Source organism: Toxotes jaculatrix, chromosome 6 (genome assembly GCF_017976425.1).
Source record: "Toxotes jaculatrix isolate fToxJac2 chromosome 6, fToxJac2.pri, whole genome shotgun sequence".
Classification (NCBI taxonomy): Eukaryota; Metazoa; Chordata; class Actinopteri; family Toxotidae; genus Toxotes; species Toxotes jaculatrix.
Genome location: NC_054399.1, coordinates 19,708,426 through 19,722,766, shown reverse-complemented (window position 1 = coordinate 19,722,766; position 14,341 = coordinate 19,708,426). Strand labels below are relative to the sequence as shown.

General features: G+C 39.2%; 1 protein-coding gene across 1 annotated transcript in view; it reads left to right on the top strand.

The window, feature by feature from the left end:
• LOC121183622 (glypican-5-like) overlaps positions 1-14,098 on the top strand; it is a 45,676-nt gene extending 31,578 nt beyond the window's left edge. The window contains exons 10-11 of the mRNA XM_041040771.1: positions 12,932-13,038; positions 13,997-14,098. Of these exons, the coding sequence (XP_040896705.1) occupies positions 12,932-13,038; positions 13,997-14,098 (209 nt within the window). The remainder of the gene's footprint in view (positions 1-12,931; positions 13,039-13,996) is intronic.
• Positions 14,099-14,341: the final 243 nt, after the last annotated feature.

Here is a 14,341-nt window from a genome sequence, read left to right as displayed (position 1 = left end):
AACTCATGCACGTTTCCACAAATTAAGAGCCAATAGATCCAGTATTTCGTTGAATATCAGCGTCATCTCCAACCAGAGGCCTGAGGGACAAACAGTCCTCAAAGGCTGCTCATATGCTGCAGCTGCACCCTCCTCTCTACGCTGTGGAAAGCTTTATGGTCTATCTTTAGCTGGAAAAACACATATGTTGATTGACCGGTCAACATATGAGAAGACCCCCCACCACCTTTATGGTGACAGAACTTTCCATGGCACTCAAGTGAATTGTGACTGGAATGCCTATGGTAGTAGTAATGACGACAGTTATTTCCAGGTCAAATCAATAACTTCATAAACGTCATAAAAGTGTTTGTTGGTGATGCTTTCTGTAGTTTGGAAATGGAAAATGTGCTGAAATATAAGAGAACAGGAAGTGTTCTTACGTCACATGATTGATTGTCATAATTTTCACATCATTTTTTTCCCCCACATCATTGCTTTATTACCAATGGCCAGAGATCGTGTCACCCACATGATCAAAACACCCTGGTGATGTCATCGAGCGATGGGATCTCTGCCCCAGAGGGCAGGATGTAACAGGGTCAAAGGTCATTCTCTGGGATTAATTACGCACTGTCCTCCTCATTGACTGGAGTCATGAGTGTATATCCCCACAGTGACGTAAAGCATAGTTACAGTTTACTTGTTACAATTTCATTTTCAGAATTATAAATATTTCAGTGCAAATGACAGGAGATAATAACTGACAGTTTTGGTTCATACTCATAATTAATTTTCAAAACCATTCTCTCATATTCACATCAGGATTATTTTTAAAATATGCAAACACTGATGACAGAGTTGCGAACGGACAACTGTCTCTATTTCACAATCCATGACATTAACGACGCCCCCCCTCCAATTTAACAGCTGTAAAAGTAAGGTACATTTCTCATACCCTTTCCACTAACTTTGATGTGTCAGATCTGTGGAAAATCATGCCTCCCGTTGGACCTGAAATTGCTACATTGGCTATTTACAGAGAAAATTGCTGGTTATGACGTACCAAGCTGGTGGCTGCGCTTTGGGACTGTGTTTCTCAAGCCGCAATGAATTCTTGGAATAAGAATCACAATAAAGAATGACAAAAGGGAATTTTCTTCATGTTTCCCCGCTTGTCAGCATCTTTATGCTTATGAACATGCACTGAGGCTGAAAGAGTGATGCAGTATGAACCAGACTACAGAAATCACAGAGTAGAGTAGTAGTCATTTATTTTTTTAAGTACTTCTATTCTTTATGCCTACACCGTATATTAAATCATTTTGAGTTAATGTTAAATAAAAAAAAAAACACCATCAAATGAATAAATGAAGGCCACTTTGTTTTCTTTGATAGATCTGACACTAAATCTGCCTATCCACGCTCTCTGACTCTGTCTCTTTAAAATTCTGCCTACAAACCACTTCTCTAAATCCGAATCGCTGAAATGTGGAGCTTATTATTTCACAGGAAAGGAAGAGCACAGAAAGAGAGCTCTGTGTACGTGAGAAAGACACGGTTTGCGAGTGTGTGGATGTGCACGCACAAATAAATGTTTATGGCCTTTTGTTTGTGTTTGCATTCCTGACGTGTTTCATACGTAAGGTTTAAGTATGTTTTTGTTTTTGCAGTTAGCACATCTGTGTCTGCAGTGTCTTTCCGTGTAATCCACTATGTTTTATGTATGACCCCGTTCTCCGTCTTACTGACTGAAGCGGATCCAGTAGCATGCCGCTTCTTGACTTAAAATGTTTTTCTTGATATCAACCCACTATCTTTAAAACACACATGATTGATCTTAAGTTCTTGCTCTCTCTTTCTGTCCCTGGGCTGCAGATATGAAAGTATTCTTCCTGTCTTGTAATTAATTCTCATGACATTTGGGCTTCATTGAATACTGAAGATTGACAAGAAAAGTGCAGGATGAGAGGTGGAAGTGAGGTGTGAGGCACTGAAATCAAACCGTAAAACTTCAGTGCCTCAATGCCAAGCCTGTTTTTTCAATTTTATTTTATTTTTTTTATCTGGGCCATTTAACAGTAAGAAGATAATTTAGTCATGCTGAGACAGTACACAAGCTATTATTATTTGATTTAAGTCCATTATCCACATCAAGGAGAGTTGATCTCCACCCAGAGAGGGAGACTCACCTGGCAAACATCGTTCACAGTTCAAAAACAAAGGGAAAAGCCAAACATCCTCATATATGAGCAGTTAAGAGGGGGGAGCGCAAGTTGGCGCTATTTGTCCTGTTTTTTTTAAGGAGATGTGCAGTGAAGAAGCTTATCTAACATTGTACTCATTTGTTGTTTTGAAATCAGTGTTATAATGAAGGTTAGCTACTTGCAAAAGCAGAGGAAGTGTATTTTATTCACAATACTTTATGAGAACAGATACATAACTCAGTTTGTTAGAGTTATTTTGCAGGGGAGTGTTTTTTTTTTTTCCTCTTTCACTCTTTGCACATTTAGTCATTTCTCGACCTCCCTTTCTCTGGAATTCACCAAGATTAAACTGATTGATTTTCTCTTCTCAAACCAGCACAATTCCTTCTTCAACTGCCCTCTCTCCGATCTCTCTGTCTCCCCAGACATATCCAGGTCCTATAACGTCAATAATGTAAATGTAATCACAGCTTCTCTTCTCTTCTCTGTAACAAATGGATCGCTGTGTCACCATAATTGCTGTGTTATAAACTGTGATGTGGTGGTGGATGCAGAGGCGGGAATGCTATGACCTCCAGGTATCCATGAGTCACATTACAACCACTAATGCCAGTCTGGAAAGCACCAAACCATAGGATAATGGGCTGGTTTGTCTTCCACCACGTACTTGGTTACATATTCAGGAACTCCTTGTGTCTTTACCAAGTACAAGATGTGTTAAGTGTGAATGTGCATAGAGGAGAATGTATGAATGTGTACTTGCAAGGGCCACTCAATTCCTGTAACCATGGATACCAGGTGGCCTGCCCTCCCATCGGTACCTATTTGATGACAATGAAGAAAGAGAAAGAGAGTGAGGGTGGGGGAAAAAGAGAGGGAGCGATGGGAAGAAGAGGAGGAAGAGAGGAGGTGTGATAGATTTTGTGCCATATCTCTTAGCCAAGTAGCATGACGTATTTTTGCACTGGGTTTTCTGTAATCTCATTACCTCCTTTTTGTTACATACATGAATACGCTGAAATCTGGTTAGGCATAGTTTAATTTGCGCTAAAAATGCTGTACGTATATGATTCTTATCATACACCTGCACCAAATACTAAAAATACTACAGGATATTATATATTGCTGAGGGATTTTTTCTATTTATTGCCCTGCTTCCATGTATCTTCCCTCCATCATCTTTGCCTTGCTCCACTGGCCTCTCCCCCTTTCCCCTGGGGCCAGATTCACAAAGCCTTTAGAAGCTATTTCATCTTAAAGGGAAAGGCCAGTGTTTTCCAGTGCTTGAACATGTTGCCCTTCTGCCTGAGGACAGTTTGATCTGCATTTGTAAGCATCCACTGCACTCTAAAGGGAGCCAGAAAGAACAATAAAAAGTCTGGTGAGCCTCCTAATCTGCACTGGTGACTATAAAAGTTCCCAGAGCGATTCTTTGGATCGGATTGATCAGTACTATAAAATGAAACTACTCTCTTTGTACATGCTTCCACTGGAAAACATTAGGATGTAAAAAAATGCTATGAATGCAGTCCGTATGCTACTGATACAGCAGCTTTACTCTGGAAGCCCAAACTGAAGCAAATGTGAATTCTTTTTTCACAGTCAATAGACTCTTAAAAAACTGGGCAACCCTGTCTCCTGAGATTTATACCTATACACAGCTAATTTTGTTTATTTTGCTTTTATCCCACATTTACTGCCCTGCTGTTGTAAATATTTATATATCACACTTAGCCCCCAACTGATGCACTACTTACTCCTCTTGGAGTAATATTTGCTAAAGTCTACAGTGCCTAAGAGTTTAAATAACCTTTAATGAAAAAAAAATATATATATTATCATGACATGTTTTGACATGTAAGGAATGGGATTGGAGCTGACGGAGGAACAGACTAACACAGTGTTGGTTTTGGTCTTTGGTAGCAATAACATATAATAATATAATAATAAATATGGAAGCAAAGTCTCAAACCTTCTCCCGCTGGCTTTTGTCTGGTACGAATGTCACATTTCCTGGACTGAAAATAACTTTGCCAGTTAAGGCAATCCTGGAAGCAATTATGTTTCAACCAGAATGAATTTGACAAATCTAATTAATAGCATAGAAATTAAATTTGTATGATTGTTGTGATTTCTGTCTGGCTTGTTTTTCTCCTTAACCTGCTCCTTTTCTTTGTGTACTCAGTTGTCATTGGTTTCGTTTATCTTGCCAAGGTCTCACCGCTTGGGGTTTAATGACTAGAACTGGTATACACATGCACGACACACATACACATACACACAAACAGATAAAATCAAGGGGGGAGAAGAAGGAAATAAGGAAGAGCAGATAGAGGAGAGGATGTCAGGGAGTAACAGTGGGTGCACAGAGAAAAGTCGTAAATGACAGGATTCACATGCTTTGTGTGTGTGTGTGTGTGTGTGTGTTCAGCATGTGGCAATGGTTAATAAGCAGTAGAGTTAAGGGTTCTCTGTTTTGTTTGACACACCCAGAGAGAGATAACAGAATTGAACTTTACATTAAATTGTGCTGCTGCACAATATCTACTGAATAACTATGTGCATGGATGACTGCCTGAACTCAAGCTATCAACATACCAACAACCTCTATCAAGCATCTGCTATATTGGCTGTCATGTCCTGCTCATTACCTGCCTGCCTGTCTATCATCCTGTCTGTTTGGCTGTTTGGCTGTCTGTCTCCCTGACTCCCTGCTTGTCTTTACACTTGAGTGAGTTTGTTCATGCAAATCTGATTAGACATCATCTGTTTATTAGTGCTGTTTGCGGCGCTGATGCTGTTACTCTCGTTCTTGACCTTTTCAACAAAACCCTCTGCCCTTGCTTTGTCTAGCTTTCTCTAGCTGCAGCCCCAGCTTCATTCCTCATGTATTCAAATGAGCATTCACATGCCACACGCATATCAGACAACAGCCCCTACTGGCCTGTGCTGATTAACAACCTTCAACCAATCACTCTGCTGTGTTCATCCTTTCATCCATCTCCAATCCCAGTCCCTGCAGTCTTCAGCTCTTTTTGTTTTCCTACGTGTTTCTTCCAAAGGTTTTATGATTCCACTGGAGGCTATGCTTAACCTCGGTGAGTGTGACCTTGGGAAGATGCTTCATTGCAAGTCAAACCATTAACTATTATTACAGTCGTTTGAAAACAAGCTCTAGCTATAAACCTAGATATTACTTTTTAGACTATGTTACCACAGTCCATTTTGGGACAGTGGAGAAGATGATGGAGATGCCAACTGGATAATCTGTCCAGGCGACTGTCCAAAATCAAGTTTTTAATTAAGATTTTGGAGATTAGCCCGTTAGTATGAAGTGATAACATAGACATCCCAATTATCCATATCTGTTTACACTTTTCTGGTTTGATTACATCCATGTTTCTGATGTTTGCTTTTTGTTAAAACCTAATTGTTGCACTATTTTAAAATGAAGATGAATTGGGTTGTGCTATGTCTGTGGGTAGAACCTTCAGAATGATTTGCTGTGTCTAGTAGATTCACAGCTAAGTTTGCATGTTCCCCTTCTGACATAGGAAACCTCACTATCACTTGGTATAGATCAGGATAAGGTTACTAAAATGCTTGAAAACATCATGGCAAATTACCCATCAGGGACATATTGAGGATTTTAGTGTCAATACCTTGTTGTCTCAATGAGTAAGTTGACCAGCAGCCAATGTAGTAATACTGTTTTTTTTTAAGTCCATAAGATGACAGCAGTGAGGAATAAGAGATGCAGTACACTGTGGTGGCAAACTGCACCAGGATATCAGAATCACACCATTGCAAAGTTTAACATATATAGTGTGTTCAGAAAATAGTTATTGTCATTGGAGTTGAGATAAATCACCACGATTTACTGTGAGGGTCGCAGTACATAGCATACTGTCATTTCTCTGCTTTTTTGGGGGGAGGGGGGTTCAGGTATTGAGATATACTACCACAATATATTTGCAGAGGTACATAGTCAACTGCTCTGTCTTTCTTTCTTTGAATTTTTTATTTGATTCTGATAAGTAATTGCCAACTGTATAATCTACAGCTACCTTTTACCATGCTCGTCCTGTGCTGTCCTGTGCTGTGGTGTGTGTGTGTGTGTGTGTGTGTGTGTGTGTGTGTGTGTGTGTGTGTGTGCGCACACGCGTTCCATCCCTGGGGAACTGAGGCTGAAGTAATGAAATGCTCATTACTGATTCAGCTGGAAATGCTAGGGATACATTTACACGCACACACGCCAGATATCCAGACGCTTTTCAAGGTCACCTTGCATCATTTATGTGTGTGTGTGTGTGTGTTTGTGTGTGTGTTTGACTGTCTGTTGTAAATACAAATTGAGGAGCAACAAGATTGGGCATAATTGGGGCCTAAAGTGACAGTTCTGTACAGTACACCACAGGCATCTGATATCAGACACGAACATTAACTCACTTCATCTTTAGCACTCTCTATTTCACACACTCTAACACACACACACAGATATATATATTCACCTTTGCTGTCAGTTCACTTTTAAACTTCAGATCATGCATCCTTGACACCCTTTCATCACTCCATCCACGCAGACACACAAAGCTACATATCACAAACAGAAACACACACAGATATTTGAACTACCTGGGGTTACCCTCTGAAGCAGCACAAGACAGCGTAAATGCTCCTTGTTTAAGACATTAAAATGCATTCATTCAGTTCCACTTTACATCCAGGTCTGTCTGATCAAAGCATAACTAACATGTTTCTGTGACACACACACACACACACACACACACACACACACACACACACACACACACACACACACACAAACAGCACATATACAGTATTGTCTGCTGTTATTAGGAAGATGCTGTGTTGTCAGTAGGGTTTTGTTTCAGATGGCAGACAAGAGGAATGCATGAAAGAGAATTTAATACAGTTATGCTGAGGTTTGGGTGTCGGCATGTATGGAATGGATACTTTGCTTGTTACAGATCAGGCAGGAATGCAAAAGCCTGAACATTATGAAGGATTAAAGAACCACAGGTGCAAACGGGGATTTTTGGAACTGGAATGTTTTGTCTCAACAGCACAAAACAATGGCAATGGTTAGTTAATAACAGTTCTTATCCCAGTTCGGAAGAAATCAAGAATTTTCTCAGTCCCTTTATTTTCTTTTTTATTGTGGCCACCATAGGCACGTTTCTTCTTTGCAGCAATAGCTTGATGTTTTTTGAAATATACTGTTATTTATATGACGTGCAGATGAGCATTTATTTTTGTACCTTAATGAGTTCTAGTTAATGAAAAACCAACATCAGATTATTTGGGATTATATTTATATTATTAATATTATATTATTCAAGTTACTTGAAAACTTAAATGGATTACTCATTACACATTACTCATTGAAAAAATAATTACACTTTTTTGGTTACTTAAACTACATTATTTTTAAATTACAGATAATATGTTACATTACTCCTTACAGTACTTTTGTGATGAAGCTGTTTGCTCTGTCAAAGACTCCTTTAAAGATCTCTAAATTCGCCACACCCACCCATATGTTTAATCTTTTCTCTTAATCACGTGTATAAATATAAAACAAGACACTGAAGTTTAACTACCAGGCAGCCGTACAGTTTTGAGGAAATTACTGGCTATCCAGCAGAGCTTAGCCTCAGTTCTGCACATAGCTCTCCTGAAGTCCTGACCTCAGAAGGGCAGTTACAAATCAAATCATTTCCACATTTTTCTTTGATAAATTTCGATCATTGTCACAAAAATATTTTCACAGGATCCCTAACAATGGTCTTAGAAAACTGTATATGTGTGTGCTGATGTGAGTGTAAGAGAGAGTTATTGAGAGAGATGTACGTAGCCCCTTAGCAGCTAGTCCGTTTCTGGTGGGTCACCACAGCTCTGATTTATAGCTCTGCTCCACCTGCTTGGGACCCTTACCGTCCTGTCACCTCAGAGCAAACACTTCACCTGAATCCAATTCCATTTTTATTGTATTATTTTTGAAAAGTATCTAAATTACAATTCGGTTGGGAAGAGGATACATTTATTTCCTTTGAAAAGATGGGATGATGGGTCACTGTTTTAATGTTTTCATTAGCTCTCCTCTTCAGCCATTGCAGTACGTGGTGACTATTTGTGTCCCTCTGTCAAACTGTCAGGTCAGCTCCTCTGAGCATGCACACCGTGCATGAATGGAACTGTTTATGTGCTTTACGTCAATGAGACGGAAGAGACTTTTAGCTTATTTGCCATAGCACTGACCTGGATACTGCAATCTACCACTGCAATTTAGTGACAGCATCCTTCAAATGTCACTCCTGCATTCTTATAAACACACACACACACACACAAATAAATAAATAAAAATACACACATTCATTGCAGTAAAGGTTAAACTACCCCAAGAGTATGAACAGCGACACTGTTCATCACTCATCTCTGACTCTGTGTATATGTGTGAGCTTGTGTACCTATCCAACAGTGGACCTGAGCCAAAAGGGGACACTTTGGAGGTGCACTGTTGGTCATGCCTTAAATCATGCTATATTTGAACGGCTGACATTGGGCAGCAGCAGTGGGAAGCACCTCAAACCCTCTAATTCTCAACATGTTAGAGAACTGTTGGAAGTTCTCAGGTTTGATTTTTATGAGGCTCAGTTAATTTTGAAGTCTAAGGATGTAAGAGCAGTGCTGAAGTTTTGAGGTTGTGGGTTCAATAATCAGGCAACTCATGGGATTTTGACTCTTACATTTTGAATTCCTGGGTTCAGTTCTCAGGTGCTGCACTGGATTCTGAAGTCCAACACCTAAAATAAACATTCACAAGCTCTAAAAAATGCTGGTCAAATGTGTTTTTACTAGCTCAGGGTGTTAGAGGAGTGTTTGGAAGTTTTGAGGACATGGATTTGATCCTTATTGGGCTCAGTGAATTTTGTCCACACCCAAAAACTCAAGTGCTCTAAGACAAGGTGCTTTTGTATATATTCATGTCCCAGTCTGTGCACAGACTGTTCCACTGTAGGCCATGGGTGTCCCCATCCTTGATAGGTAGATGTCATTCATAGTTGCAAGTCACCAAATTACACAAGCAATTGTATTATGAAAGATGACCATAAATAAAAAGTAAATAAAACATTCTATCTCTATTTTTTGTTTTCTAAATAACTAGAAATAGTGGTCCACACTTGGTTGGTATAGTCCAAAGGTCCTCTTTTGGTTAGGTAGGAATGTGCACTTTGTGTGTGTGTGTGTGTGTATTCACATTTCTAGCCAATCTGCCATGTGACATGTGGATTGTTGCTAAGAGACAAACATGCCGAAGGGCATGTAGAAGGAGACTGCGTGTTGCCACCTGCTTACAACACACACACACACACACACATTTGTACTTATATCTTTGTGAGGACACTCACTGACATAATGCATTCCATATCCCCTAACCCTAACCTCAACCATCTGAACTGAATGCCTGACCCTAACCCTAACCAAAACCCAAGATCAAGTCTTGCTCCCTCAAATGGCCCTTTAAAGCTGTGAGGACCTATCAAAATGTCCTCACCCCATAGGGTCTATGCTAAAATTGGTCACAAAGACAGATCTACAAGTACACAAACACACACACACACACACACACACACACACACACACAAACAGGCATGTGCACGTACAAATCAGCTTTTCAAATAGAAGTTGCAGTCTCACTGATTTACAGTATGACATTCAGTTAGTGCTGGAATCACAATTTTGAGAGTCAGTAAATTATTTATCAAGCGAAAATGCCAAATATTTGCTGCCTCCAGCTCAGGTGTAAGGATTCGCTGCTTTCTTTCCTCCGTTTTATATCATTCTCATCTGTGTTTTGGGCAATTGATTGTCCAAAACACAGATGAGATGAGATGATTAAAGCCAGCTTTTAAAGTTGTGATGAGTAGTTTTCTTTCTTTTTTTTTTTAATTGACTAAACGATTAAATGCTTAGTTGCAACAATAATTATCAGGCTAATCAATAATGGAAATAAACATTAATCGGTACCCTACTTTGGATAAGTGTGACTCCAACAGCAACATTTTCTACAGTGCATCAACTCAGCCTTTAATTTTCACTTGGACTGTGTTCCCATTAAGTCAGTTGTAGAAGAAGGATTCAGATCGCTCTCTTGGGCAATAAAACAGTGTGAATTACAAGTAAAACTCCAGCTCTCAAAATGATACCTAATTTGAAGTGAAAATGTATCATCAGCAAAATGTATTTAAAGTAAAAGTACCCATTAGGCAGAAAAAATACCTTTTTTAAATGGGAATTTTATGATTTAATCATTATTACTGAGACTTTGATGTGTAAATAGCATTTTACTTTTGTGGTTGGTTGAGGTCATTTAAAGTTGTTCTTTTCTTTATATCAATAGTTTAATCTGTTAAAACCATATTTTATGTTTAGGTTGAAATCAGTTGATCTTTGTATGTAAAACAAAGTAACTAGCAACTATATAACTGTCAGATAAATGTAGTGAAGTAAAAAGTATAATTCCTCTTTAGTTTAGTGGAGAGGAGATACAAATTGCTTGAGAAAATACACAGTTGGTAACAAAAGATTAATGACAATTTTTTTTAAACCCATTTTAAAACCTGTGGTTTGTCTTTACGGATCAAGCAGCTGCTTCTAACAACATTTTTTATTTTATTTCAATTCTCTAAAATCATCATTTGACTATTGAATTTACCATCAAATATCATGAGTAATTGTCTCCGCATGTTCATGCTCTTCAGTGTGTTAGGTATTGTCAGATGTTCCTTCTGGTCTAATTAAAAGGACAAAACAAATCACCTTGCTGTATCTCATTTAAACCAGCTCAAAGCAAAAGAAGGTCAGTTTTTGCATAATTCCAATTTATTAGAACAAGAACAGAGGTAACAGACACCATAATAAGACGGATGTGTGAAATGTTACTCAACACTTGTTATTGTGGAGCAGGAATAATATGATCCAGTTCTGTTCCCTGAACAGGTTCACACCAGATGCGACACAAGGTTTTCAGGTCTGATGGAAAGAGATGGGAACAGACCACACATACACACACAGACAGACAAACACACATATTTACACAGCTATGAATCCAGTGTCCCATATTGCTCCGTGCTGCTCTTTGTCACACGAGCACACAATAAAGGACAGATGCCTAATTGGTAAGCATTCTGCTGGGAGTAAATCATCTGAATCATCAATACAGTCAAAAACAAAAACACATCATGCTTTTCTGGTAGTCTTTTTTTTTTGCTGGAGATTGTATGCATGTTGAAAATGTTTTTGTTTTGTGTGTGCATGCTTGTGTTTATGTGTATTTTTATATGGGTGTTTTCCTGCTCTCTTTAGGCGTGTATGATTATGAGATATAATATTTGTGTGAGCGTTAACAAACTCACCTCATTCCTCAGAGGCTGAAAGAGGCTCTTTGTCTATTGTACTGCAGGACAATGTGTATTGTAAGACACAGAATCAGGTTTCTGCCCAAGCAGGTGTGTGTGTGTGTGTGTGTGTGTGTGTGTGTGTGTGTGTGTGTGTGTGTGTGTGTGTGTGTGCCAAGACAGAACATGTTGTGACTGAGCATTTTTTGTTTTTTTTTTCTCTGACAGCGCAGGTGAGTATGAGAATGTCTCTGGGTGATATACTTGTGGGTGTGTGCCTGTGTGTGTGTGTCAGTGTGTGTGTGTCTGTGTGTGTGTGCCTGTGTGTGTGTGTGTGTGTGTGTGTGTGTGTGTGTGTGTGTGTGTGTGTGTGTGTGTGTGTGTGCGCATTTGTGTGCATGTGTGAGTTTAGCTGGTAGCACCGTCTGTCTCCCTCCTGTCCTAATCCACTCATTTACCTGAGTTCCTCCCATGAGGGGTCTGGAGCACTGCCAACACACACGTACACAGACACATTCACACACACACACACACACACACACACACACACACACACTTGCATATGAACGCATTAAAGCAGCTGAAGTGAAGTCCAGCTGTATGCCCGTTAAATGAAGCGTCTCACACATCTGTGTGTGCGTGTGTGTGTGTGCGCGTGCGCGTGTGTGTGTGTATTTATGTGTGTAAGATAACCGTATTCACACTGTGTGAAGCTGTGGGTGGGTGGGGTGAAATCCATAAATCTTTCAGCTCTAAACAACAACAAAACAGTCATAAATAATGCAAGATTTTGTGCAATCATGAGACTAAAAACAGAACCAGAAATGACTTCCACAAATCTTGATTGTGATGTGATTCTGATGAATTTATGGACTTATTTATTTATAGAGATACTTTCAGACTAGATTTTTTTAATGATTGCAAAGGTCTGAATTTGTTTTGTTTTGTTTTGTTCATTTACTTGATCTTTCCAGACATACATCCCCTCAAATGTGGGCTCATCGCTTGTAAAACTTTAATTAATCAAGTACTGTATTCCCTGTGTTTAAGGTTATTACACAGATGTCTTTATTTGAGAACTTTTCAAAAATGGTTTTACACACAAGTTTAAAAAAAATTATAAAATCAAGAGAAACCTATATTATAGGTAAAAAAAAAAACAAAAAAAAAAACAGTAAACTACAGTATAATAAAATAAAAACAGTAAGGAATTAAAAGATTATTTTAGCGAAATTAAGTTAAAAAAATATATATAGTGGTGGTTACTGTATAATCTTACATACATATGCTATATGATATCATCATATTTTCCCTTCTCTTCAGATGATGATGCAGCTGATTCATCCAGTGGTCATAGTCCGGAGATGAAGAACGTGGCTCCTGCTCCCCCTCGTCGCCCTGTCCCTCCTCATCACCTCTCACCTCCACAGGTAGGTCATGACCATTCTTCCTTTCACATTTTGATTCACTGACCATTCAGGGTGAACAGGTCTTGCCTGAAGTCATAGTTTATTGCATGACGTTTCCCACAACCCCAGATTTTGAAAATGTATCAACAACAGTCCAGACAATAAGTAAACACTACAGGTTTCCCCTAGGAAATTGGTTAGTGGGGGTGGTAATGGCTCTTTGCATGTGTTGAAAACTGCATTCAGGCAGTATTGGACTACTTGGATTAGTATAATATTTCTGTGGATAAAGAGAGGTTTTTGACAGCCTTGTTTTTTTCTGACTTTCGTGCAACATTTGGGATGGATCTGTGGTTGTGTATCACCATAGCCAATTCTATCTTTTACCAGTTTTATTTTTCACTGTTCTGCATGGTATAATACTCATTTTGACATGTATGATAATTCTGCAATATTAAATTAGCAGACATAAACACAAGTTAACAGTGTGAGCTACATTAATATGGGCCTTTGCAGTTTCAGTACAAAACTATGCACAGCCTTCATAAAATCCAGGGCTCTCACAAAATCGCTGGAGCTAATTCTGCTCTCTGAGCTAACCGAGAGGTTTACTGCTCAGGATAATGAACATTTTCCACCGATTACTTTTGTGATTCATGCAGATTCACGAGGCACAAAAATGACTTCACATGTTGATCTTCTCTTAAGCTCTCAGTCATTCTGGTTTGTAGCAAATCCTGCAATAGTTATGCATATACACATGTCCACCCCCTCATGCACACACGGTTGCACACAGACATTGATACACACACGCAGAATGGTAGCTGGTATCAATACATGATAGCAGCAGAATAATAATTAACAACTAATTTATCATTTACATGAACCACATCTTCTTCTTTCTTTACTCTATTTCTCCAATCTTCGCCTTCACTTTCTTCCACTATAATTTTGCATCTTATTGCATATTCTCTGTCAGGTGGCTGTCCGAGGCTCAGCCCACTCAATCGCTGTTGAACCCTTACCTTTGACCCTGATGACCCTGCTCCTCCTACTGCTGCCAGCATGGGAACCACGCTGACCAATCGTGAGACAGATCCTGAGACGGACAGAGACAGATGAGATGGGGAGGCGACCACAGACTGTATGTTTTGTGGTGGTGTTTGGTATTTGGAGTTTCTGTAAGCACAGCTGAACCACTCTGATTGATTTTTTTGTTGTGGGTGGCCCGGCTGGTGGGACAGGCTGTGGATTTGTCACAGTTGCAGGTGCACAGTATGCATTTTTTTTTTTTTTTTATCTGTACTGACCTCTACATGTGTTT